This window comes from Scophthalmus maximus, chromosome 3 (assembly GCF_022379125.1).
Source record: "Scophthalmus maximus strain ysfricsl-2021 chromosome 3, ASM2237912v1, whole genome shotgun sequence".
In the NCBI taxonomy this organism is placed as follows: domain Eukaryota; kingdom Metazoa; phylum Chordata; class Actinopteri; order Pleuronectiformes; family Scophthalmidae; genus Scophthalmus; species Scophthalmus maximus.
Genome location: NC_061517.1, coordinates 3,260,001 through 3,285,869, shown reverse-complemented (window position 1 = coordinate 3,285,869; position 25,869 = coordinate 3,260,001). Strand labels below are relative to the sequence as shown.

Below are 25,869 nucleotides of genomic sequence, written 5' to 3'. Positions count from 1 at the left end.
CCCTCAGAGAACCTCCACTATTTTTTCAAAATACAGTTTCACAGTCTCTCAACCAATCTATTCAGCCAATTTTAAATTGATGTTACGACACTAATACCAGGCCCCCCTTAACCCTTGGGTCCTGGGTAGTCTGGGTAGACCTGCACATCCCTCGTGCCGGTGTTCGCTGGTGTAATGTGGGAAACAGGAAATGTAATTTGCTTCCTGTTCCTTTCGCAAAAGACTGGCACAATACATCTGCAGTAGTTTTTATGCATCTTTCTTTCTTAATCTTGAATCTTGAATGTTGTGTTGCAGAGCCAGTATTATTTACACTGTGCATTTGTTTTCACACTTGCAGCAAACTCGGACGCAATTTAAAGTAGAGTCTTTAATAGAAATAGAAATTGCAGCCTTGAACCAGTAAAACAGAAAAACAAAGTCAATGCCAAAACAGGTTCAAAAGTAGCAACAGAGTCGGCAAAAAAAAGAAAAAGTACAGAAGAAAAAGATTTTCAAAGAAATAAGGAGCAGGAAAATAACAGTGTGAATGTTGAGTCAGCTATAACCAGAGGTTTTTTTTTTCAGTAAAGATTCCACAGCATCATGACAACAGAAAATTTACAGTCGATCCGCTGAACAGTGGGGGTTTTTCTTTGAGACAGAAACTCTGCGTAATACATTCACGCTGAATATATTGTTCTGAGTATTACATTTTACGTAGCCCCGGCCCTATGTCCAGGTGAGAGAGAGAAAAAAAAAAGCCATGTGTCATCCGTGCCCATGGTTTTCGTAGTCCGAAGCTACAGATTTGTAAACCGTGCATGTGCATTTCACCACTTCTAGCAAGTCGATGTAACAATAAAGCTAATTGTGCAAAATGTTGTCACTCGGCACAATAGTGATTCAAGAGGACATTGAACATTGAATTTGACGTGTGTGGCAGTGGGAGGGGCATGTCGATGTAACAATAAACCGTTCACGTTACTACAATAAACTTTTCACGTCATAACGTGAAAACTTATTATTGTAAGAGGAAAACGTCATCCCTCGGTTAGACAAAAACTATTATTTTGGAAAAAACACACTTTCAGATAATTTGGGGGATATTGGTGACTTTGCACTGCACATGAGTGAAGTTATTAGATATTATTCCTAATAAAAATGAACCCAAATAATGCTGCAGTTTGTTTTTTCTCTCAAAACATGACGCGTCGTGTTATAATAATACGCGGTTAATTGCGCACACAATTGCGGATGTGGCTCTTTTTTTACCCCTCTCAGGGGAGCTCCTCAACATTTGAATTACAAGATGAACATATTTCTTTTAAGTTTGCTGAACAACGTTTCCCAGTAGGCGCGATCTGCGCGGCCTGCTCGTGAATCTGGATCACATGACTTCGTAGCCGCTGCGGATGCCTCTCATCAGCAAGCAGGCGAACACCAGGCCCATGACCTGGAAGGAGAACACACGTGGAGTGGAGAGATGTTTATATATATATATATATATATATATATATATATATATATATATATGGATTTTTGGCTTGACCTCAAATTCCCCATATTCAGCAACATATAAACATTTCATTCATAAATTGAATTTAATTTGTTTAACAACCAAAATCATAGAATACATTATCCGTTAAAGAAAATAGAGAAGGCATTTCCAGAATAAGGTAATAATATATCGAGAGAAAAGTCAACATTTTGGGAGAACGAAGAAATGTCGGATCTTTTGTCTTTCTTTCTTGAAATAAAGTGATTTTTCTCTCGATATGTTTAGAGCCTGACCGATATTATCGGCCAACACGTTTTATCCTTTAAATGTGCATTTATTTAACATTTTAGGGTTTATTTTCTGAATTCAACTACTATTTATTTGGTTGTATTTGTAATTTTTTCCAATCTATAGTGATTTATGATAGAGTTTATGGTTAAACTAAAATATCAAGCCTCAATTACATATCTTTGTCATAAAGGTTTGATAAAGACATTTAAATACACATATAATAAACATATATATAAACACATATCGGACGATCTTGTACTCCCTAATACCGATATCGGTCAGGCTCTAGTTAAAATGATTTGTGTTAACACAAATACCAAACTGTGTAAAGAGTGTCAATAATAAGAATAAATGCATACTGCTTTCTGGTCAGATAATGTTTCTGGTGTAACTGGTGCTTCAGGTATTACATTTGGTCACATACCTGCAGCATTGCGATAACGAGCACGGAAACTATCACCCACATGGAGTTATTCTTCAGGAACTCCACCAGTGCGCCCTGACAACCCTGCATCAGAAAGAAACAGAAACGTTAAGAGTTAGTCTGCCCGCAGCTTCGGGCCGGTTTATTTTCTGAGACACTTTGCCTCTTTTTTCACGCCTGTGGGTTAAAACGATGTTAGTCACAGATATACAGATACTGGTGTGAATCTTTGTCAATAAGTCAAATAAAACAGTAATAAAGTAATCCAAAGAATATGTTGGAGGGAATTTAGAAATTGTATACAGCAATACACAATTAAAAAACACGTAAGGGGAAACTTGTGATACTTGTGAGTGGAGGGTTCCAGCACATTTTCCATTTGAAAAATTCCAGACTCAAATTTCCTTCTCATGTTCTCAGACCATATTTGACATCTGAGTATAAATAGCCAGATTTCTGTTCAGTAAATATTATTATATAAATGAATATTATAAGTTCTTTTATCTAATATTTAATATATAAGTAAATATTATTATGTAAATAAATCCTTCAAAAATCCAACTTTTAACATATTACTTTCTGACGGGTTTCTCCAGAGAGTTGATTGTGACATGCGTATTGATATGGAAATATTGATACTTCCAATTCTGACGTTACCCATTCTTCTAGGACTGATTCTCATATTAAAGAGATTTTAAACTCAGACATTTGGGGGTAAATGTGTAACAGGGGAAACAACTGTTCAAAGTAACTCGCTATCACCAGGATAATCTAAATAACGCCCGGTTGAAAGGAACTATTTTTCCTTCCACCTGTCACAGTCAAATGTGAACAACTGTAGATAGTGGTGGCAGTGGCAGGTACAGGGAGTGCGTAGCCATGGCGACGGTTATTACGGATCGTTAGTATTCTAAAATCTTTGGATTCACGTCTGCTTAGACTTCGGTCTTGAAACAAATATTTTTCCATTCTCTCTCTTCTTTTTTCCATACTTATCCAGACCTGGAAATTACTCAAAATCAAATTCCATACTTTTCCACCACTTCACTGTCGGTTGCCACATCAGAGCAGTAATATGTTATTAACGTGAACTCAACATTTACTTGCTTCACATTCAAATTCGTTCAGTGGGTAAGGTAAGGAGAATGTGAAGGGGGGCAGTGAACGGCCCAACTGCTCAGTGAGGCAAGACTTTACTCTGCCCTGCTGTCGCGTGGGAGACAACTTGCATCAGAAAATGGCTGCACATGGCAACTCGAGTGTGTGTTTGGCTGCGCTGTGAAGACACGCATCAACGGCTCCTCAGCTGGATTCCCGGTAGTTGTTCCGGGAGTGTTCGCTGTCTAACCACAGGCGTTGCAAAATCAACAAGGGCTGAAATCCTGAGGATTACAAAAGGCAACTGATCTCAAGAGAAGCACTTTCTGTACTGTACCTTCTCATTCACTTTGTTGGCGTCGGTCATGGCCCCGACTCCACAGTCTGTAGTCTTAGTCTTACAGCACGAGTCGGGCACCGAATTATTGTCAGGCTTGTGCTGCACCCAGTCACTGGAGCTGTTCACACCGCAGCAAGACAACTAGACGTGCAAATGAAAAACATTTATTCATATGGACATGTCAGCTATGGAGGTCGTACATGACCAACGCTCAGTGAGAGGATATCCACTGGGGTCAACAGACGGTGCAGAGAAGAATGAATGTGGTGTTAGCAGCGACCAACAGGATGCGGCCGTGTTATGTGAAGGTGTTGTCAGGCTGAGTAAATAGTGAGGAGTGGAGTTTACACTGAACTCACGCTTATCTGCAGTTTGTCCAGATAATCTCTGAACTGAGGCTGGACGCTGTTGTATTGTGAGAACACAGTGGTGAGGCTCTCGTGGACGACCTCTGAGACCTACACGGGGGGACACACGTTATAACCACACATTCTGCAGGCTCGTTTTAAAACACACAAAAGTTGTGGGTGGATTCGGATTGTCCTTCCTATCGTCTTTTCCTATCTACTATTCCTTGACCTCAGTGGCAAACGTCACAAGGTCAAGGAAAGGTGTAAAGGAAGATTCATAGGACCTGTCGTGGTGAAACTACACATTTTCTGAAGATGGACTGCAAAAAACGCAGCGGCTCCATCAGCATGTTTCAGTGTTTCACCACCGTGTGACATCAGATGTAAATGATTCATATGTAACAGTAACTGACATGGTGACGTGTGTCTCTTCTGGGTCATATTCATACTCTTCTTCTTCTCCTACTTCGGATTTAATCGTTTACGTTTGTGCATGGCACGTCACGTTAAATATCGCTGCCGAAATTGAATTGTGGGGCATCCAGTGTACCCTATGCTAAAGGAGACAGGAAAGGAAGCATTGAAAAACCTTTCCTATCTATTTAGAGAATCCGAGCAGCTCTTATCAAGGCTGCTGATGAAATTCTTCTGGGTTATTTCAAGATGTTGGAAACTTCCCTGAGGAAAATTTGACAATTCGACCGCCCGCCCGCCCTCCCCCCACGACTTCACACGCTCACCTTCTGTCTGAAGACGTATCCAGTGATGGCGGCGGCGATCTCAACGAAGATGATCAGTGAGAGGAGGATGGCAAACTAGAGAGAAAAAAAACAAAAAACACTTACAGCTTAAATACTCAAAATTCCACAGAGCAAAGTTAATTCACCTTGGTTGTTGCTTTATGACGAACGGACGGGAGGCCTCATGAATTACCATTGTGACCATGCAGTAGCTTTCTTTCCAGGCTCCGCAGCAGCCGAAGAAGGCGATCAGGAACACCATCGCGCCGACTCCGATGATGGTGATCGGACCCCCTGAGGCTATCGAACTCTTGATCATGAGAGTGCTGAACAGAGCCACCTGAGTCAAGGCTCCCACCACCATCAGTGTGATGCCGCATAACTGCACACAGAGGAAAAAATTATTGGTTCAGGGTGGAACTCGTGGGCTCATTTCTGCTCTTTACACGGATAGAAACTTGTGTATATTTTTTAAATTTTGGTGCCTGAATTAAAACCGGGTCCGGTTCCTTAAGTCCAATTTGAGAAATTCCACATCTAAAAAAACTGAACGAAAAGATTTGAGCAAAATTAATACTTTGAACTTTTGGTCTGAACTTGTGAACCATAAAAATGTCTGTAATGCCACGACGCTCACAATGCTAATGCTAACGTGCTGATTTTCGCTTAGTTTAGCTTTCTGCTAATCGGTGAAAAAAAAAAACACAAGTAGGCCGATGGAAGTTGCAGGTAATTGGTCATAAACCAGTTTGGGGTACATTGGAAATTGGAAGATTCAATTTCAGATAATATCTTCAATATATACTTCAAAAACTTCAATATAAATCTTTTTTCATGACACGACAAGAGTGACGTCCCCAACTCATGTTGCCAGCGTGAGTGAAAAGTTGTTTCTGAAACTACATGAAATTGCATCATTTATAATCATCCAGATAGACAAGACGTCTGCCAGAGTCAACTCTTTTTTTATGGAATCAACGTTGTTTGATTTCAAACATTGACGAAACAAACCCACTGTGTAATGGAACAGATTGGTTGTTGTTATAGAATATTCAGATAATTTTAGCTTTGTTTTTCTCTTTCTGTTAGACTTGATTCTTTGACTCTGTTCTCTGCTGCAGTCTTGTCTCAACATACATTAAGGTACAGTAGTCAACTCGCTGTAATCAAATTAACAGAAGCCCGAGGAACAGCAGCTGGTCTTTCTACTGTAAGAGTTTCAATTTTTTTGTTTTCTTGTTTTTCTTTGAAAGCCCCAGTTTGTAATTTTTTTCTTTTCTGGCGGCATCTGGTGGAAAAGTTGCAAACCACAACCAACTGAGCACCTGACTGGGGACACGTTATGATGGCACACCGCTGATTCCATTTCTGGTTTTGCCGGCAGCGCTGAAACTTCAACGCGAATGCGACATATTCTGGACCCGTTTTGTGCAACAACGGTATTCAACACGATGTAGCAAACATGGCGACTCACACAGAGGTCGGGTCCACCTCATGGAACTAGATTTAACTCATTCAGAGTTGACGAAAAAACATTGGCTCTTTGTTGCAGGTGATTATACATATATGAACACAAAGTTACTGACAATATGTACAATTTGTGAAAATAATTTCTTCTGAAGATCACACACTGTAGCTTTCAGTAAAGTTGTTTAAAGTCAAAACCAACAGAAGTAAATTTTTACAGGTATTGAATAATCAATTAATAAATGGCTTATATTATGTGAGCAGATGTAAAAAACGTGTACTTCTCTGCTCAGGAGATGCCGGTGTGTAAAAAATTAATGACTGACAATATGTCATGTCCTGATAGAAGTTAAAACTGTTGACGGATACTGTACATTAATAATCACTTTAAACTAGAGCCTGACCGATTTATCAGTTGGCCGTTAATATCAGCCGATATTTGCCTTTCACAGAAATATATCGGTATCGGCCGATATTTTAAGAGCCTGACCGATATTATTGGCCAAATTATTTGTGCCTTTAAATGCGCATTTATGTTTTACATTTTAGGTAAAATAAATGTTTGTTATAAGTTCTATGTATTTGGTTGTATTTGTATTCCCAATTTATAGTTATTTATGATTAAGTTTATGGGTAAACTGAAATATCAATCATCAATTACACGGTAACATGTCGCAATCTGGTCATAAGATTCACATTCCATCATCTCTCTCTCAAACATTAACCAGGAAGCGTTACGTTTCCTCCCGGATAAGTTTCTACGGTGCTTTGATTCCATTGAAGTGCAGACTCAAGTCTGAGCCACTCAGCAAGTCTTTACTGTAGTAATCCAGAGGCTTAGCGTGTGTATGTGTGTGTGTGGGTGTGTGTGTGTGTGTGTGTGTGTGTGTGTGTGTGCGTTCATCAAGTGATGGGTTGCATATTGTATGTTAATCCTGGGTGAAAATGCATTAGGCCATGCTCAAAGTCATGTGGATGTGGCAGAGAGGAGAGATGACGCACAAGACTAGTTCCCAGAAATTGAAAAAAAAACCAAGCCGATTCGTATTGTAAATCTATCTAAAGTTATATTAATATCTATTCTCTGTCCTGTTCCCGTCACGTCTCGGTCAACCCTGAGCTGAGTGCGGGTGTTGTCCAAGTACAAGCACAATGTAAGTATATGTGGAGCAAGACTGTAAAGGCCTAAAACAGTTTTTTCTTTCTTTCTTTTTCTTTCTTTCCTTCTCTCGATTTGTAAACATTTCAAAGAGGCCGGTTCACTCACCAAGAAGATGACGTTGAAAAAGAACAGCAGGTACTTCAGACATTTCATTCCCCCCGTGATACCCATGGCTGTCAAGCTTCTGTTGCCTGGAGGAGAAAACCAAAACAAAGACAAATTACTTTGTTGTTGTTGTTGTTGTTGTTGTTTTTAACTTTTGTACTTGAAAACAAAAAATACGGTTAAAACGGTTAAAATCGGGACATTGAACGCATCATATTGTGTCCCTGAAGGGATCACGGGGGTCAAAAAGTGATTTACAATTGAGTTAATATTAAGATAAACAAGATCTTCTTTACCCCCCCCCCCCCCAAACACACACTTGCTTACTTTGTTTATTTTGAAGTGCGTACTTTCCCGAACGCACTTCCGGTTGGAAAACGGTCAAAGAATCGGTCGTTTGTTTTGTTTTTTGGAGCTTTACCTTCGGTTGTCTTTACAATCCTGGCACGAGAAGCTGAAGGCGACGATGTGTACAAGTTCGTTTTGTTACTAACTTGTACCGTTTGTTGCCCCCCCTCCCTTCCTTCCTCCTCCCTCCTCCCTTCCGTCCTCCCTCCTCCCTCCCTCCTCTGTTCCTCCTCCCTCCTCCCTCCCTCCTCTGTTATTATGCTGCTGCCTTCAGGGTCCCCTCGTGAACACCACTCGTGAACACGTCCAGATCCATTGGGTCTGTTCTCTGGAGTTTGAGGGCCACGTTGAGGGGGAATAAAAGAAGTGAGACTTCGAGAATAAAATTTTAAAAAGTCATAATATGAGAATAAAGTTCTGATTTTATTAGAATTTTGTAAAATTTGATTTCATATTATATTACGGAAATAAACAGAAACCCAGGAGTTTTTGTTTTTTTTACAAAGTTTCTCCACGTTTTGGATTTGCATGAAAATTTAAAAAAGAAAGGTCTGGGTCATGGCAGCGGGTGATTCTGTGAGGGGTCCAGAATCTCAACAAATACATGATATTTTAAGAATATGTAGGTCAGATGATGATGGAAATTCAAGTTTTGGGTGAAACCATATAAAAATGGATTCAGTTAATGGGTACTCGTTTTAACACATGGGACTGCTCTTCTGACATTTCTCCACTAAATTAACAAAGAGGCCAAGTTTACGACTTTAATCTCATATTATGACTTTATTCTTGTAAAATTACGACTTTATTATGATAATATTACGACTTTTGTTACTTGCAATGTTATGACTTCTGTTTCTTGTAATAATAGTACCACTTTATTCTCATAAATTTACAACTTTATTCTCCAAGTCTCCATTTTTCTCTCTCTCAAATGTGGCACTAATACTCTCGCCGAGTGTCGAGGAGGCAAGGTTTTAGTTTTTTTTTAACATTGTTGATTATATTGTATTGATGGCATTATTGTTCAGATTTTGACATCATATGCACACATTTGCAATTAGTATGCGATCAATATGGTTTTATGCAGCCTCTGCAAGGCCTGATCTAACACGTTGAGGGGCTCGGGGGGGGGGTGGGGGGTGGGGTAGCTGTGAGCCCGCCATTTACATGAATAAATTCTAATCAGGAGTTTTTCAAACATGAGCTTTGTACCATCGCGGAAGCCACGCGCCTTTTTGTCGCCCACGTAGGCCACGACAGCCGAACCAGAAGGAGGCAAAATTACTGCTCCGTAAAATTTAGTCACTGCAGAAGTGCCTAAAACCTGTGTTCCTCTCAAATGACCGGCAGAGGCCGACTCCACCGGTTGCAATAGCAAGTCATTTTCTATAGAAGTCTATGAGAAAGGGATTCTACTTCTCACCAGTCGCGGTTCGTCAGGGCAGGCAAAGGAGGTGGCGCCTCCTCAGGAATTTGAGGGGGAAAAAAGTTATATGTGATATATAATAGACAGCTCTGTTTGCGATTCTGTGCAATTTCGTTCAGGTTTATCGCCAGGATTTCGCCTTGACTCCTGTCGTGGCTGACGTTACTGTGTGAGATCAAACCAGCCATCAAAGGAGGCGAGGATCTCTCATGATCAAAGGAGGCTTGAAACGCTTTGCCTCCCTTGGTGAAAAATAATAACCAATCAGAAATCATTGCTGTTGTCAGGTAGAATCCTGTATAGCAAAAATAGTGACTGGTTGTACACCGATCTTCATCGTTTTTACTGGCGGTTACCAGCGGTTGGACACCAGTGATTGTTTTCCAGATTTTAGCACATAAATACGCATTTGCGTATACTCTGCGATCAGTCTGGTTTTTTGTAGCCTCTTCTATGCAGGTTCAGGGGCTCTGGGAAAAAAATTGCTGCGGGCCCCCCATTTACCTGAATATATGCCATTCAGGAGTTTTTCAAACACAAGCTTTGTCCCAACTCCTTCAGAGGACTTGGTCTACGCAGTCAGACGTTTGTCACCGCCGCGCAAAGAATCCTGGAATAGGTTGAGGCAGCAAGGAACCACCTGTTGGACGCATTTGTCGGCCATTTTGAAGGAGTCTTTCAAAATGGAACAGCCTAGTCACGTCGCCTTGACGCAGTCAGTCTTCAAATGTATCCTCAGAAGGAGGCAGCCCCTAAATTGGACACAATTAACGTGTCGGGAAAGTGAAGTCAGTGCACTAGTGCCTTGAACCTGTGTTCTCTTGAATGACCAGCAGAGGCCGACTAGACCGGTTCAAAAAGAAGTCAGTTTCTATAGAAATTATTGACAAAAATGACTCTACTTCTCACCAGTTGCGGCTCGTCAAGGGAGGCAAGAGAGGCAACGCCTCTTCAGATATTTGAGGGGGAAAAGAGGTTGTATGTGATGACAGTATAACACCAACTTGAGATTCTGTGTATTAACTGAATAAATATGGTGTAGTCAGGTAATCGCCAGGTGTTGTCTTGACTCCTGTCATGGCTGACATTACTGGTGAGATCAATCCAGCCATCAAAGGCGGCGAGGATCTCTCATGATCAAAGGAGGCTTGAAACGGCTTTGCCTCCCTTGGTGAGAAAAAAATAACCAATTAGAAATTAGGTTCATTGCTGTTGTCAGGTAGAATTCTGTATCTCTCACGAAGTAAAAGCTACAGTTGAGGCCGTGTTCCAGGGTCAAATCACGATAAAAGATTGCAACGTGATTGGTTGCAAACTCATCGTCGTCGTTTTTACCGGCGGTTGGCAACCACAGGTTGTTTTCCAGATTTGACCCAAAAAAATTCACATTTGCAATTACTCTGCAATCAGTCTGTTTTTTTGTAGCCTCTGCAAGGCATGTTGAGGGGCCCGGGGGGGGGGGGGGGGGGGGGGGGGGGTAGCTGCGGGCCCCCCATTACCTGAATATATGCCCTTCAGGAGTTTTCAAACATAGGCTTTGTTCCAATTCAGGGGCCACCTCCTTCAGAGGACTTGGTCAACGCGGCCAACGGAAGCCACTTGCCTTTGTCGGACGCGTAGGCCACGGCAGCCGAAACAAAATGAGACGGCCCAAGGCGGAGTTCCTATTTGCTGTCACCAGCGTGTTCCGCCCCTTACCGCTGTTACCCACGGTTCAAAAGATGTCACCGCCGCGCAAAGAATCCTGGGATGGGTTGAGTCAGGAAGGAATCAGTTGTTGGACGCATTTGTCGGCCGTGTTTGAAGAAACCCTCTAAATGGGAAAGCCGAGTCGCTGCTACGTGACGCAATCAGTCTGCAAATGTAGCCCCGGAAGGAGACAGCCCCTTAATTGTGAAGCAATTAACGTGAAGTCACTGTAGAAGTGCCTAAAACCTGTGTTCTCTCGAATGACCAGCAGAGGCCGACTCGAGTGGTTCCAAAAGAAGTCAGTTTCTATAGAAATGATTGAGAAAAATTCCTCTACTTCTCACCAGTCACGGCTCGTCAGGGGAGGCAAGAGAGGCAACGCCTCTTCCGATATTTGAGGCAGGAATAAAAGTTGTATGTGATGACAATAAAACACCAGTTTGAGATTCTGTGTGTATTAACTGAATAAATTTGTGCAATGTCGATCAGGTGTTTCGCCAGGTGTCCCCTCGACTCCTGTCGTGGCTGACGTTACTGTGTGAGATCAAACCAGCCATCAAAGGAGGGCGAGGATCTATCATGATCAAAGGAGGCTTGAAACGGCTCTGCCTCCACTGGTGAAAAATGATAACCAGTCGGAATTAAGTTCATTGCTGTTGTCAGGTAGAATTCAGAACACGATTAGAGATCGCAACACGATTCATTGTGTCGTCGTTTTTGAATGGCGGTTGGCAGCCCGAGTTTTCCCGTTCCTCTGACGGTGGCGGATGTTAAAATGTGGCAGAACAGCGAAAGAAGAGCGGTAGATGTGGTGATTATTTGTTTGTTGTGCTGGGTTCGTTTGACGTCAACTTTACGAACCCTTACCTTAACCGCAACCTTAACAGTAACCGTAACCCAGCTCGAATTAAACGCAGCATTTTAAATGCATTAAAGGTGCGAAACCAAAGAAAATGTGAGATGTAGCGTTGTCGCCCTCCGCTGGTTATTCCCTCTGGAATGACCAGCAGAGGGCGACTCCACTGGTTGCAAACAGAAGTTTCTGTAGAAGTACTCACCAGGCGCGGCTCGTCAGGGGAGGGAAGGGAGGGGAAGGGAGGCAGCGCCTGCTCAGAAATTTGCGGGGGGGGGGAAAAAGTTTGTACGTGATGACAATGAAACACCACTCAGTTTGAGAGTCTGTGTGTATCAACTGAACAAATATAGTGCTCAAGAGTAATTTGGTTCAGGTTACTGCCGGGTGTCGTCTCGACTCACACGTTACTGTGTGAGATCAAACCAGCCATCAAAGGCCGGATGGATCTTATTATGATCAAAGGATGTAGTGATTCATTGTTCATTTTGATGAGTTTGAAAAAGGTTGTTAAATTTTTTGTGCAACAACGACGAAACCTTTCCTGACTCTTACCCTCACCCGATTTAAATCATACACAGCAATTGAACGCTTAAAAAGTGTCAAATCAAAGAAAATAAATGAGATGTTGCGTTGTTGCCCGCTATCTTTGGAATTCCCGGAGTCGCGACAGTGCGCAGCGATGAACGAGCTCATTCTAATCACGTTGTTGTTGTACAGAGTTGTCTGCTTCAGACATACCTCGGAAATTGTGCTTGTATTTTCAGGCGGTGGTCCCGGTCAGGTTTTGTATCTTCAAACGTGGGGAAGTAACTCGAGTGTCTCGCCTCGGTGTCTTGCTATAATTCAAATGGGATTCTGAGAGGATTCACTACCTGTTATATCTGATAAGATCACAGATCACAGGAGCGTGTGTGCCTTTGATGCTTTGATCAGAAATGTGATGTCATTTGTGTAAAATTCATCTATAGCATGGGCCTGGCATATGTGTCTGTAGCGCCCCCTAATGTAAAGCCCTGACATTTTGATTATCGGACGTACGAGCCATGCCCTGTAACCAACAGGAAGTTGGCCAGTTCTTTTCCAAAGTCTTTCTTTTGTCATTTTCCACGTTTCATACTTTAACGAACTCCTCATACAGATTTGACATGAGCAACTTCAAAGGTGGTGTGTGTCATCTAAAAGTCTATGGGATGAAAAGCTGTTAAAACCCTGAGGCCTTTGCCGTGACGACCTGTCGAAGCTCGATCCTTCGCCCGTCCAATTGGGTTTATGGTTGCAGGTGTAAGTGGAAGGCACTTCCACATTGACTTCACATTCTGGACCCATTAACTGTATCCATTATAATATGGTTTCACCCAAAACTTGAATTTCCATCTACATCTGAACTAAATATCATGTATTTATTGAGTTTTGCCGTCATCTCGCAATATCAAAGAATCCTTAAAAAAAATTCCTTGATCCAGATCGGGATCTTGATTCCCCGCTGCCATGACCCAGACCTATCTTTGACATTTTCATGCAAATCCATCCCTAACTTTTTGAGTAATCCTGCAAACAAACAGACAAACAGACAGACCAAAACAATCAGGCAACAATCATGGCACCTTAACTTCACACTGAAATATACAACAGCACGGGAGGGTGAAGTGATGATGCGAATCAGAATGTCTCCATCTATTCCCAGTCACATTCTCTCATTTACAAAAAGATGAACAACTACTCATATGTATTCATTTCTAATAAATTCATAGGAGTTGAAACGTCCCGTATAAGGTTTGCAAGAGCCCCATCTCCTGTTTTCCCTTTGTACACGCTGAGTAACATCCTCAGACTTCTAGAAACAACTGTCTCATTGAGCGACTTTTTCAAAGAACTCAAGTGACGATGCCTGACCCCTCAACTTCTTGAAGAAAAGTAGGGACCATATTAAACCAGGTTATGGGTTGAATTAAGGTTGTAGACTGACATTGTGCTTTAACTTCAGGCTTGAAATCTTTTGGACAACGTATGGTCACAAGTGATTGGAGTGTGAGACTGAACAAAGTGAACTTGTTGCTTAAAGTTATGGTCATGTGGTGAAAGTCACAAGTCCTGAAGATGTGGACCAAATCGATGACCTCAGCTGGTCTCGCTGGTCTCGCTGTGACTCGCTGTATGACAGGCATGTCAAAAAACAAACACCTGAGTGGCCCACATCCCTGAGCAGACCCCAACGGACCAATCACAGCAGCTCGACCTGGTTCACTGTAAAATCTCACTGTATAATTCAAATCATGGCCAGGAACTGAGTTTGGTTTGTATCAATATAGAAATATGATTTTAATCTGATCAACAAGAATGAGTGATGTGTTTGGTATTATATAACTTCAAACTTCTACTTTTTTTTGCCTCCAATATGTGTTTTCTCCTTCATTTTTTTATTTTATTGTATTCCACTCTTTATTTTTCTGTGATGTATTTTACTGGAACATTTTAATCTTTTTTTTCCTACAGAGCTCTCCCTATGAATTTTCCCCCGACTTTATTTATGACAAGCTCTGTATAAAAAAGTACATATCACTTGCAAGAAACACACAACAATATGTTCTCAGTAAATAAAATATTCTAAATAAATACAGTCAAATCTTTTACTATTTATTCATTTGGACATTCCGACTAACTCTTTTTTTCCAGCAGACATTTTGTCTTGTCATACAAGATGTTACTGGTGACACTAACAATGGACCACCTTATTATCTCAAAGCCTTTATACAAATATTTATACACGCCTTGTATCCATGTATTTATACTTTGGCTTCTAGGTGGATGACAGTTTGTCTTTTTAGCAAAACAAACAAGGCTAGGTAGTTATCTTTTAGAAGCAAGTCCTGTTTCACATGTGGAGCTAAGAAAACGCCAGTAGCTATATTGTCCATGATAATACAGATGTATTTTCTCTGTTACTTCACTTTTTCGTTTTTCTTACCATGTTCCCTTAATAGGTATTACTCAATGCTTATACACACATCCTAAAGAACAAATCCACTGGAAATCCTTGGAGGAGCTTGTTCTTCAGCAGCCTCTATATCTCTCCTGGTATTTACTTACCCCACCAATGTCAAACTTCAGGTGATCTCGTCTGCATCACACGTACCACGGTCTGCTAAAAGGTTTTTTTTTTCCATTTGGCCAGCAAAATAAATGATTCCACCCACCTGATTTGTCACTGGAAAATTCCATTGGTTTATAAATCGGGGTGTAACGGTTCACAAAATTCACGGTTCGGTACGAACACAACCTAAAATCTTTTAGATTTTACTAAAACTAACATACAGTATGATGTTGTTTTTTTACTTTAAACAATGATGGAGCTCCACTTGACCCATCTTCCCTGGTGTCCTCTTAGAAGCATAAACAAAAGCAGCCTAATAAAAATAATGTGTAGTTTATATATATGTATGTTTTACAGTTTTAATATGTTTACTATCTATCTTTCTGTCTATCTATTTATCTATTTTTTATCCATCTTTCTATGTATCCATCCATCCATCCATCATCTATATATCCATCCATCCATCCATCCATCCATCCATCTATCCCTCTGTCTCTCTAACTATCTATCTATCTATCTAAATATATCTATCTATCTATCCATCTATCCAACCAACCATCTCTCTATCTCTATTTCTATCTCCCTCTATATCTATTTATCTATCCCTAACACAACACAACGCAACGCAACGCAACACAACGCAACGCAACGCGACACAACACAACACAACACAACACAACACAACACAACACAACACAACACAACACGTAGAGACATTGAACGGACACTCGTGATGACGCCACGCAGTCTGGTGTTTGCGATTGGCCGGACCGGCATGTCACTCTGGCGAGAGGGGCGGAAGGGGCGGGAGAAGACGTAAGAGGAGGGGCCTGGCGCTTCCATCATGGCGGGAGGCATGAAAATGACAAACGGTTCATTCTGTAAACTGATAGTTTCCATCACCGCGCTGCTGCTCGCGTTTTCGCCCCGCAGCTCGCACCAGGACTCGGGTAAGAAGCGGCGAGCGCCACGCCGCCACAATACACACGTTAATCTGGTACCTTACCTATTCTTTGTTGTTGTTTAAAACAAAGCGTCGCGATCAGGCTAACTCGTGTTAGCTTGTGTTTGGTTCTCGGTGCCATCGAAGCGTTTAAAGTTGATTTGTTGAATTTCATAACGTCATCGTGGCGCAGTTGCTGCTTCGCTGTCCTCTGACGTCATTGTAGCTTAATTGTTTATTATCGCTGCTGTATATCTTTGTTGAGAACAAATGTGCCAAACCTCAACCCCCATGTTGTTGTTGTTGTTGTTCTTCTTCTTCTTCACGTGCCAATTAGAAACACACCTGTTCACAATCAGAAAACTCTACACAAGCCACTGCTTCCTCCATAATAATTGTAATTATTTTTATTATTATTATTATTAATACTAATAATAATTCATCAGGGGCTGCGAGCCGGCTTGTAGGGGATCAGCATTTCATTCAGTTTAATTGAATCTAATTAATTAATTTACTGTTTTGTGTAGAGCTGCAAGATTTAATTGATTAGTGATCAACTGCTAAATTAATAGCCCACTATTTTGATAGTCGCTTAATCGGTTCAAGTCGTTTTTAATGGAGTAAAAAAAAGTCCAAATTCTCTGATTTCAGCTTCTTAAATGTGAATATTTTTGGTTTCCGACAGATTAATCGATAGTGAAAATAATTGTTTTTTGCAGCCCTGGTTCGGTTCTTCTGTTGAAACTTGATTTAACTTTAAAGGGTCATTCTGGAGAATGTAGCCTCTGTGGTGCCGTCGACCTAATGCTGTCATATGTTTCCATTATTTTGTCCATGCAAATAGTCCTGCACTATAGTTCATTATAAGCCCAGCCTTTTTAAGGAAATAACTTAGCTTTTTAAAAATGAATTATTTACATTTGTGACCAGTGTGTAAAGATTTTCGTTTGCAGTAGGAACAAATAGGAATGGGGCCACTGACGGCATAGGTGAGGTCACAAAGTTTTAAAAACATGAAAAATAATACCCACCTATCTTTTTAAATACCTGACCCAAGTAGATTCCTTCTTAAGACAAACGGGCATCATCTTCTAAATAATATTCTTCATGTCGCAGGTTTTTCTCTTCTACCAGCTCAGAAAGTGACAGGTGATGTGAATGTTTGTGTAACGTGCGCTTCTCTGCTCGTCAAACCCCAGGTAACAACAGTCCAGTGATTGATCTGCAGGATGGAGAGCAGTACGTCCTGTCGGGGTCCAACCGGTTCTGCTACACAAACTCCATCGTGCCAACCTGGAGGCAAACGTGGACCAGAATTCAGGTACAGTAAGTCACACGAACGGAGCTCAGATTCATCCTCACTCCCTCATGTGTTGCCGCACTGAACTCTGACTGTTTTTTTTAACGGAACGTCTCCGGCAGGTCAAGGTGTGGAGTTCCAGCGTCTTCAAGGTGCTGGTCGCGGAAGGCGAGGAGGAGCTGCAGGAGCTGGACCGCTTCACCGTCTGGGGCTGGTGTCAGAGCTTGTTGCGCGAGCGGCTCAATGAAACCACCATCAACATCGGCCTGTTCAGCAAGAAGACGTGTTTCATGATCGACCCCAGTGCCAAGACGCAGTACACCGTCAAGCCCCTTCGCAGTAAGTCCCAGGACAAAATATATTTTTACTGATCACAGAGAGATATTAAATGACTAATAAACCAATATATGATGGTGTTTTGTTTTTTTTCCCACTGCAGAGTTTGATATCTACCTGTTTTTGGTTTTCCTCTCTGGGGCGTTGCTGTTGGTCTTTGCGGATTCACTCAGCAGGTAATTTTTACGTAACGTTTAATTGTTAGGATTTCACAGCGTTATTATCAGTTCCCGACCGATACATCGGTTGGCCGATAATATCGGTCGATATGAGCCTTTAACGGACATAATGGGTGTCAGCGCTTATGTTTGCCGATACGAAATCCTTAATTGTACAGAATAAACAATGCATTTATGTTTAATTTCTTAATTCAAGGTCTATACATTTGGTGGTATTTGTTTTCTTTTTAATTATAGTTATTCATGATCAAGTTTATGGTTAAACTAAAATATCAAGCCTCAATTACATTTCTGTCATAAAGGTTTGATAATGACATCTTAGGAATCATTGACAGATTAAAATATATACACACATACATATATATACATGTATAGATATGTGTGTGTGTATATTGGCCGATGTCCAAAATCTTGTAATCCCTAATATCGATATCGGAATCCGCCCCAAGATATCTATATCAGTTATATTCATATCGGCACTTTTTCCCCCCCTACATGAAGGAGTCAAATCTTCTACTACTCTGCTGGTATGAGCACCGGCATGATCGCCTCGCTCATCATCCTCTTCTTCATCTTGGCGCGCTTTCTGCCGAAGGTGAGCTTATTTCATTGTCCTCAAATATCCACACCTTCATAGCTTGCTTATCTTAATTTTATTTGCGGTTGTTTGCTTTCGCAGAAAAGCCCTTTTTATTTGCTGATCGTCGGAGGCTGGTCCTTCTCCTTGTACGCCATCCAGCTCGTCTGCAGGAACCTCAGCATCATTCTGCGAGAACACTGGCACATGGCAATAGGTAACACAAACACAAACACAAACTCTATAGAGTTAATGATTTACTGGAATTGGAAACATTATACCAAACCAAGACTATTAAATATTTAAATAATATTCTTAAAGCTTTGGTATTTTTTGCAAGACCACTCGTCATGTAAGTAATCATCTCCTATATTCTAGAAAACAAAAAAATTACTTATTATTCATCAGTTATCAAAATACTGTAGTGCCAGGGATTTTTCTCCTGATTGAGAAAATAAATTTTTCGAGTAATTTATTTCAGCTCTGCTTGAGTATGCACACTTCATTCTGCGTCCAATACACACGCCACCTCATGTTGAGCTGAATCACCACAAGCTGTTTTCACACATGAATCCAGGAAACACTTTTCAACACGGCCACTTGCTTGCTCTAAATTCTCCGGAGATTTTCCTGCTGCGTTTTAATGTCCGGCGCTACATTTTAATTCTCACATGCAGCACCTCCGGTGAAGTTCGAGAAAAACATGTCCTAAAGCAGCTCTACAGCGTCTATGATAAGCCTCAGCGTCCAACAAATAAGAAACAATCCTGTGTATAATTTTGCAAAATGAGCAAACAGGCTTTATGTTGCACATCTGTCCATCAGGGTCCCCTTTTTTTAAAAACACTGTGTAAAGATGATATTTCTGTGTCGTTGTCATCTTTTCGTTGTGTCAGGTTACGTCGGAGTGGTGGGATTCCTCAGTTTCGTGGTGTGTTACCGTTACGGTCCCCTGGTGGACGAGAAGAGCGTCAACATCCTGTCGTGGACGCTGCAGCTGTTCGGCCTGCTCCTGATCTACTTGGGCATTCAAATTCAGCAGGTTGCGTTCGCCATCATGGTGGCAACTCTGCTCTCCAAAAACCTGGAGTACCCAGTGTCTGTGGCGGTCGCTGCATGGAGGTGAGTCGACAGTAGGTGGTGTAAACACTCTGCACTTCAGCCGAACGACTACGTGGCCCTTCTGAATCTGTTAATGTTTGCACAAAAGTTTTTGAAACAGCAGAACTGTTTGTAGACACTTTTAAGTTATTTTTATATCTCAGATTTATCAAACAAATGTTTCCTCATCTGAAGCTCTTATCAGTGACAAGCAAGCAACAGTAAAATACAATTTACCTAAAGTATCAGTTGTCATATGCATGAAATTTTTGATTTTTTTTTTCCAGAATTTGTATCCCTGTGTTGTTCAGGAAATTCCGGCCGTACGTTCACTGGAAGCCGGAGCCTCGCCGCCTGTTGACCGAGGAGGAGTATCAGCGGGAGGCGGAGGAGGAGACTCGACGTGCATTGGACGAGCTGAGGAAACACTGCAACAGCCCGGAGTTCAGCCCGTGGAAGGCAGTGTCCAGACTTCAGTCCCCGCAGAGGTGCCAAATATTTTAATTACTCCTCAGCATTTGAATTATTAAAACATGGGGCGTCTCTGACACATAATCTAATCCATTACCCGGGTTTTAGTTTGACAGGAAAAGAGAGAGACACACCGCTGATGCACATTAAAAGTTAAATGTGGAGCTGGATTCTAACTCACAAGAATAAAACTATGAACCACACAACACAACTAACTAGGGGGAAAAATGATGATAAAATGATAATTTGGTTAATAATTGATTGATAAGTCGCAATGATTTATTGATGCTATTTGTATTTTTTTGCAGTTTGACTGACTTGTAGGGGCTGAGATTAAGTAGAATAAAAATTGAATCAATAATAAAAAAAATGTTTTACCTAGACTGATTAGCTAGATGCTATGTTGTGCCAAGACGTTTCACTGGAAACCAAAATTGGAGCTGTGGTTTGATTGGTTGTACTTTAGATTTGTATAATTTCTGTTTCCTTTCCACAGTGGAAGATATTAAAATATGGCGGAGAAGCGAAAGACGAGAGGAACCTACGTTGTAAAGATTTAGCGATGAATTCTGTCCGAAGCCAATAAATTCTTCCCTTTGATCGGTCGCTTGATATTAACTTTAGTCTTCAATGACAACGAAACCACAACCCGATTTGAGTTTAACTACACGGCTTCAAAATTAACATAAAAATCATATTAGGGTCACATAGACTGTCCGCCAGCTTTAGAATTCCAGGAGAAAAGTGAGAATACTCATGTTCAAGCGGTTCTTCTCTTGTTGTCAGCCTCAGACAAACCTCCAAACACATGAACCTCATGGTGGCGCTAGAGGTCCATGAAAAGCGCTTTATAAATTAAATATATTATTATTATTGTTAGAGGAAAAGTCAGGGATCACCATAGTGACAATACTTAATGGGTCATATTCTTTCACTCCAGTGTAGTCAAATGTCTTCATATATATATATATATATGTAGTTCATTTAAATAGCCGTACACGGTTACATGTTGCTGATTCGTGACTGTGATCCGCAGGTTTGCCGATTTCATCGAGGGGTCGCCGCACTTGATGCCAAACGAGGTGTCGGTGCACGCGCAGGAGTACGGCTTTGGCGGCTCATTTTTCGAGGATGAATTCTTCGACACGGACGACGAGGAGGACGACAACAACATGACACCTCTGATGAAACCAGAGTGAGAGGGTTAAAAACGAAAAAACAGAAAGTTCTATTATTGCCTTTTCAAGAAAGGTGGTGGGACGAGCGGGGGCTCTCTGAACAGCCAGACTGACCTCCAGCCATGTACTGTGGAGGAGGCTTAAAAAAAAAACCCTGAATTGTTCTTCTGTCCCGACTTTCAACAAAAAGTCAGTGACTGTGTTCGACAGACTTGTGCACTAAAGCCGTCGCTCTACTTTTGACAGAGGCTGGTGTTGAAGTCGAGTGTACGAACGTGCTGAAGCTCAGTGACTCGTCGAAAAATCTCGTTTGAAGTCAAAGCAGGTGAACTCTCCACTGGGTGACGGTGGTTTTGAGTTGTGTGATCTTTTAGTCGATAGTTTAAAAAGGTTTTTAGTTTTTCCACCACGACAGTGGCTCCCTGCAACGCGAGCGTCCAGATGACATGAACGTACATCACTGTGTAGCTCTCTCTTCTGAGCGGCAGCATGACAACGGTGGTAGTTATTAATATTCCAGCTTTATTGTTAAGGCAAAAATGAAGCTTGGTCCTGTTTATGTTGTTTCACATATTTCTGTTCATTTTAATGGATAAAAGAGAAAAAATCAGTGGAGATATCCCAAAGTATTTTGAATAAAAAACACAAATGTATATATTTGAGTGTAATTGAGTAATGAACTGTTTGATTAGTTGTTTAATTGCATTTGAAGCCACAAGCTGAATTTACTTTGAGCCTTCTTTTCTTTAGTGGTGCGAAGTACAACTGCAACTAATGGTTATATTCATTAATGATTTAATCTGTCGATTAATGTCTGTTATTTTTCTCGATTAGTCGACTGGTTTATAAAATGGTGAAAAATGTAGATCGTGTTGACAAAAAAACACCAAGATTAATTGTTTTGTCCACACATCAAAGATATTCAGTTAACTGTCACAGAGGAGCAAAGAAACCAGATAATATTCACATTTAAGAAGTTGAAACAAGAGAATTTAGACTTTTTTTTTCTTCATAAAAATGATTTGAATCGATTATCAAAATAGTTGCTGAATAATTTACTTGTGGATTACTAACCGGTTAACTGTTGCAGCCCTACAACATTTGCGCTACAATATTTCCGTTTTACTAATACTCCAATAGGTTTAAGAGGCAAATGTTCCTTTTTTTTTTACTTAACAATGTTCAAGGTTTCCCACACGTATGATTGATAGAAATATATTACATATATGATAAAATATACAATTTAACTTCCCAATATATACAATAATTAAAATTGGCTTTTCTTCAGCTACCTGTGGCATGAAATACTGAAGCCATGCAAATGTAATAATCAAGCAATAAACACCTAACAGGCCTAAAAATCCATTGACTTTAAATATTTTAATTTTGCAGCTTATTATACTGTACTTCTACATAAGATATTGAATGCAGGGCTTTCTCTTGTAACAAAGTTTTTTTTATTTTATTTGGAGGAGTCGGTTCTTTAACTAATACAAAACTATTATTAATTTCTCCCCCACCAAGATTTATTATTTAGTGATATTTTCCTGATAATAATTTAAGTTATTTAGAATTTTACAGAATAACTGCTTAGAATTTTGGCTGCAAAAAAAAAACAATGTTCCAAAAAATGGTTAACGCACTTTTGAAAGATACCGTACATTCAATGTACAATAATAGAAAATGAAGAGCAAAACAGTTAATCCTCACTGAACAGCAGTGTTTGGTCATTTTTGCTTCCATTTCTCGTGAATCGTAAATTGTGTGGGAGGTAGACGATCATGAATCTGTGGAGTTTCCAATCGACAGAGTTCTATCAGAAATTGCTGGTCATTATCACTGGTGCAGTAACTGCTTTGAATCGGCATGTGTGGGAAGTTAAACGCTCCTAAAATTGATGACATGAATAATTCTTTGTTTGTTATTCCTCAGTTTTCTGTAATCTGATTTTTTTTTTAACTCTAAAAAACCCCTGTGGGCCTCTGTCACATCTTAAACCTTTAGTTAAAATGTGACTTTAAATGTTACCTTGAAGTCTAAAGGAAGGTCAACGGCCAACTATTTGGATAATCAATTAATCGGTTCGGGTTAGCAGTTTTTATGGGGAAAAAAACAACTCATATTTCTCAGATTTCAGCTTCTTCAATGTGAATATTTTCTGGTTTCTTTGCTCCTCTCTGACAAATTAAATATAAATGTTATATTTGTGTAAACTAAATATCTTTGTGGACAAAAACGACTAATCGAGGAAATAGTCATGAGTTGCAGCCCCCTACACTGGACCTATCTACACTTCATCTTTGCTGACGCTTTTAGTCCAACGCTTACTTACAAATCACAGAGGCAGGAAGCATTGAGGAATCTAACCCCCGACCCTTCTGCACCAAAAGCCAGCGGTGTGACCCACTCGAGCTTTACCAGCCGCTATCTGGAGCCGCTGGCCGTCGACAGCCGTGTTCAACGTGGAAGCAGATGTGGGAAAAGCTGCAGTGGAAGAAGTTAATCTGCTGTCGAAGGGAGATAAGTGTTATCTTGAATCACGACGGCCTTTCGGTTCATGTTCAGCCACATCTGATGCCGCGTTGACATTTAGACTCAACTGCCCTGAGTCCCACCTCCGGGCTCTCGTCACCAGGGGAACGCCCCGCTGACACAGATGACTTGTACTCGATGACACACCGTGGAACAGCTGATACGGCTCTCGCATTATTTATTTGCATGCAGGGAAACCTCACTACGAAGTGTGTGTATGTGTTGGAGGGGAATCCCTGGGATACCTGATCTTATTGTAAACACTGACACGGTGGCTTGATGTTTGAAGTGTCGGGAGTTCCCCGCCGCTTGGAAACTGATTAATTGATTCTTTAAGCCTCCACAAAATGGATTCTTCTCAAGTTTTCCTACTTGGCCATATAAAGTTAAGGCGACTATACACGCGCGCACGCACACAAACACCATGTAGCCGTCATCGCTGGTTTTATAAGCAGTAAGAGAGAGACAGGGCTTTTTTTAAATCAAACAGGAAATTACAGTATCGTGCGCATCATAGCAAAAACGAAGACTAGTGTTTTACTTTAGGAAGGCTGCGTGTAAATCCTTCATTGGAAAAAAAAAACAAAGACAAACCAGACACTCAAGGTTGCGTTGCTCTTATTTGAAGACCAGCGGAATGTTCGGCTTTGGACAAACGTACGTCAGAGAGATCAGTAAAGGAAAAACAAAAAATGTTCAGCTTCAGGCTTTCATATATTACTTCACACAGTCTGTACAGTCAAGAAAAGAAATAATCAAACTGATTCTCTTCTTATCAAACTCTAAACAAAAAACAGTTCATCAGAAACGAGGGGAGGGGAACTCAAGTCCAGAGTTGGTGGTTAAAATCCCGTGTCCAGTTCGTTGTCAGTATTTGTTGATCCCAAATATCCGCACGCCGTGAAACTGAGGCAACTTGGGAAGGAGGACGCTTAGGAGGGAGCTGGTGTTGATCAGGAAGTGTGTGGCGTCATATTTAGTGTAGAAACTGGCGAGAATGTACCTGCGGAAAGTGACGGGAAGAGTGTGAACGGAGCGACATTAGGATTAGGATTTTTCACTGAATCTCGAAATGAAGTGCATCGGTTTAAAACTGGAGCAGGATCACGAGGGCGACGATTCAAACCGTCAGCATAAGAATAATCCCCCCCATTTAAAGTATCGTTAGTTTTGCAGGCTTTAAAAAGTATTAGCGAAATCTGGAAAAAATTGAGCCGACAATGGTTCTTGAGGAAAAAATGAGGGAAACCCCAAAGTCAGGAGAAATTGATCGTCTGTCCGACGGACTGGCTAGAAATGACACACCACTGGACCTAAGTATCGGTGCTTAACGTGACTTAATGTGCCAAAGCAGCGATCAATAATCACCAAATTTCTCTCAGATGTGTCTGGTCATTTACACTTACACCTGTCAAAAAATATTTATTTTTATTATTATAGTTATATAACACAACCCAAAATCCTATAATTATGGATGTTATCTTACATTAAGCAGCCTTTTCCTTATAATGGTAGATGCCCGTTGGGGAAACGGCTACTGTAAGATATCCATACTTACACCATTTTGAGTTCTGTTTTTAATAGGACCTAGTGTTTATGACGAAGCATATCTGATAGAAATTTGGTGATTAATGATCGTTACTCTGGCACATTAAGTTGACGTTTAAGCGTTTTAGGCCCGTCCCTGCGTTGCCGTTGACCATCAGACAAAAACAACACTTACAGGATGATCGGCGAGATGGTGAGGAATTTACGCGAAGACGTGAACTGGACTCCGTAGTCCATCTGTTCCCAGTGTGTGAGCAGACGGGCTTTCCCCTGGTCTGGCGTCTCGAAGGGCGTTCCCTTCACCGTGTGTAGGAACAGGTACATCACCTGCAGGTGAGGAAGAACAAACGTTGTTAGTCACAAAGACGGATTTAGATCTTTGATTTAGGAGGCAACAGAAGGTCACCTGTAAAAAAAAAAAAAATCCAGCCAAAAGATTCTCTGCATCAACAGCTGCAAAGACGCCTGATTAGTATTTTGGATTGCAACATACTTAGAGATATATCGAAGCAGCTGCAACAATAATTTCTTGTATTATTAAAAATAACTTGGATTTATCCAGCGATGCCAGTTTAAAGAGTGTATTATTGTCTTACATTTGAGCCTATACAGTATAATGATGGATTGATAACAGTCAAATTTAACGGTGTATAACGTTATATTGTCCTGCCCTAAAAATGTTTTCGTATATTTCAGATATGTAATAAATCCTATAAATCCTTACATAATTCATAAAATTCTCTTCAAAGAAGATCTGAAACCAGTCAACCTGCTCATGGTTAAGCTGCAACAATTAATCGATTAGTAATCAACTACTAAATTAATCGGCAACTA

General features: G+C 40.8%; 3 protein-coding genes and 1 long non-coding RNA gene across 13 annotated transcripts in view; 2 read left to right on the top strand and 2 right to left on the bottom strand.

Moving 5' to 3' along the window:
- Positions 1-352: 352 nt before the first annotated feature.
- cd63 (CD63 molecule) lies at positions 353-12,651 on the bottom strand. Of its 7 annotated transcripts, XM_035645243.2 has the most exons (9): positions 12,518-12,632; positions 11,982-12,029; positions 7,458-7,543; positions 4,917-5,105; positions 4,724-4,798; positions 3,993-4,091; positions 3,631-3,774; positions 2,196-2,279; positions 353-1,435 (listed from the first exon to the last, which is right to left on the bottom strand). In XM_035645243.2, exons 3-9 carry the CDS (start codon positions 7,521-7,523, stop codon positions 1,370-1,372), a joined length of 723 nt encoding a protein of 240 aa, XP_035501136.1. In that variant the 5' UTR covers positions 7,524-7,543; positions 11,982-12,029; positions 12,518-12,632; the 3' UTR covers positions 353-1,369. The 7 variants fall into 7 exon arrangements, with proteins under 7 accessions (XP_035501136.1, XP_035501139.1, XP_035501140.1 ...); XM_035645246.2 differs by lacking the exon at positions 11,982-12,029 and having other exon boundaries at positions 12,518-12,651; XM_035645247.2 differs by lacking the exons at positions 11,982-12,029; positions 12,518-12,632 and adding an exon at positions 11,268-11,417.
- A 138-nt stretch (positions 12,652-12,789) lies between these two features.
- On the top strand, positions 12,790-14,396 carry LOC118316943. Of its 2 annotated transcripts, none has more exons than XR_004795301.2 (2): positions 12,790-13,693; positions 13,842-14,396. It is a non-coding gene; the product is annotated as an uncharacterized LOC118316943 (long non-coding RNA). The 2 variants fall into 2 exon arrangements; XR_004795300.2 differs by having other exon boundaries at positions 13,764-14,396.
- Positions 14,397-15,679: 1,283 nt separating this feature from the next.
- nemp1 (nuclear envelope integral membrane protein 1) lies at positions 15,680-21,679 on the top strand. 2 transcript variants are annotated; one of them, XM_035645528.2, is made up of 9 exons: positions 15,680-15,820; positions 17,013-17,134; positions 17,236-17,452; positions 17,553-17,625; positions 18,130-18,223; positions 18,308-18,422; positions 19,102-19,327; positions 19,618-19,794; positions 20,814-21,679. In XM_035645528.2, exons 1-9 carry the CDS (start codon positions 15,715-15,717, stop codon positions 20,974-20,976), a joined length of 1,293 nt encoding a protein of 430 aa, XP_035501421.1. In that variant the 5' UTR covers positions 15,680-15,714; the 3' UTR covers positions 20,977-21,679. The 2 variants fall into 2 exon arrangements, with proteins under 2 accessions (XP_035501421.1, XP_035501420.1); XM_035645527.2 differs by having other exon boundaries at positions 19,594-19,794.
- Positions 21,680-24,088: 2,409 nt separating this feature from the next.
- ormdl2 (ORMDL sphingolipid biosynthesis regulator 2) overlaps positions 24,089-25,869 on the bottom strand; it is a 4,260-nt gene continuing 2,479 nt past the window's right edge. For both annotated transcript variants that reach the window (XM_035645531.2, XM_035645530.2), the window contains exons 3-4: positions 25,211-25,362; positions 24,089-24,490 (exon numbers count right to left, since the gene is read on the bottom strand). In XM_035645531.2, the coding sequence (XP_035501424.1) occupies positions 24,355-24,490; positions 25,211-25,362 (288 nt within the window). In that variant the 3' untranslated portion in view covers positions 24,089-24,354. The remainder of the gene's footprint in view (positions 24,491-25,210; positions 25,363-25,869) is intronic.

Excerpts from the sequence above, each read along its gene's own strand:
- cd63 (XM_035645246.2), bottom strand. The coding sequence starts at position 7,523 with ATGGGTATCACGGGGGGAATGAAATGTCTGAAGTACCTGCTGTTCTTT. Across the intron at positions 4,092-4,723 it reads GATACGTCTTCAGACAGAAG|GTCTCAGAGGTCGTCCACGA; the intron begins GTGAGCGTGTGA and ends CCCCCCGTGTAG. Across the intron at positions 2,280-3,630 it reads CCAACAAAGTGAATGAGAAG|GGTTGTCAGGGCGCACTGGT; the intron begins GTACAGTACAGA and ends TTTCTGATGCAG.
- nemp1 (XM_035645527.2), top strand. The coding sequence starts at position 15,715 with ATGGCGGGAGGCATGAAAATGACAAACGGTTCATTCTGTAAACTGATA. Across the intron at positions 15,821-17,012 it reads CAGCTCGCACCAGGACTCGG|GTAACAACAGTCCAGTGATT; the intron begins GTAAGAAGCGGC and ends GTCAAACCCCAG. Across the intron at positions 19,328-19,593 it reads GTGGCGGTCGCTGCATGGAG|AATTTGTATCCCTGTGTTGT; the intron begins GTGAGTCGACAG and ends TTTTTTTTCCAG.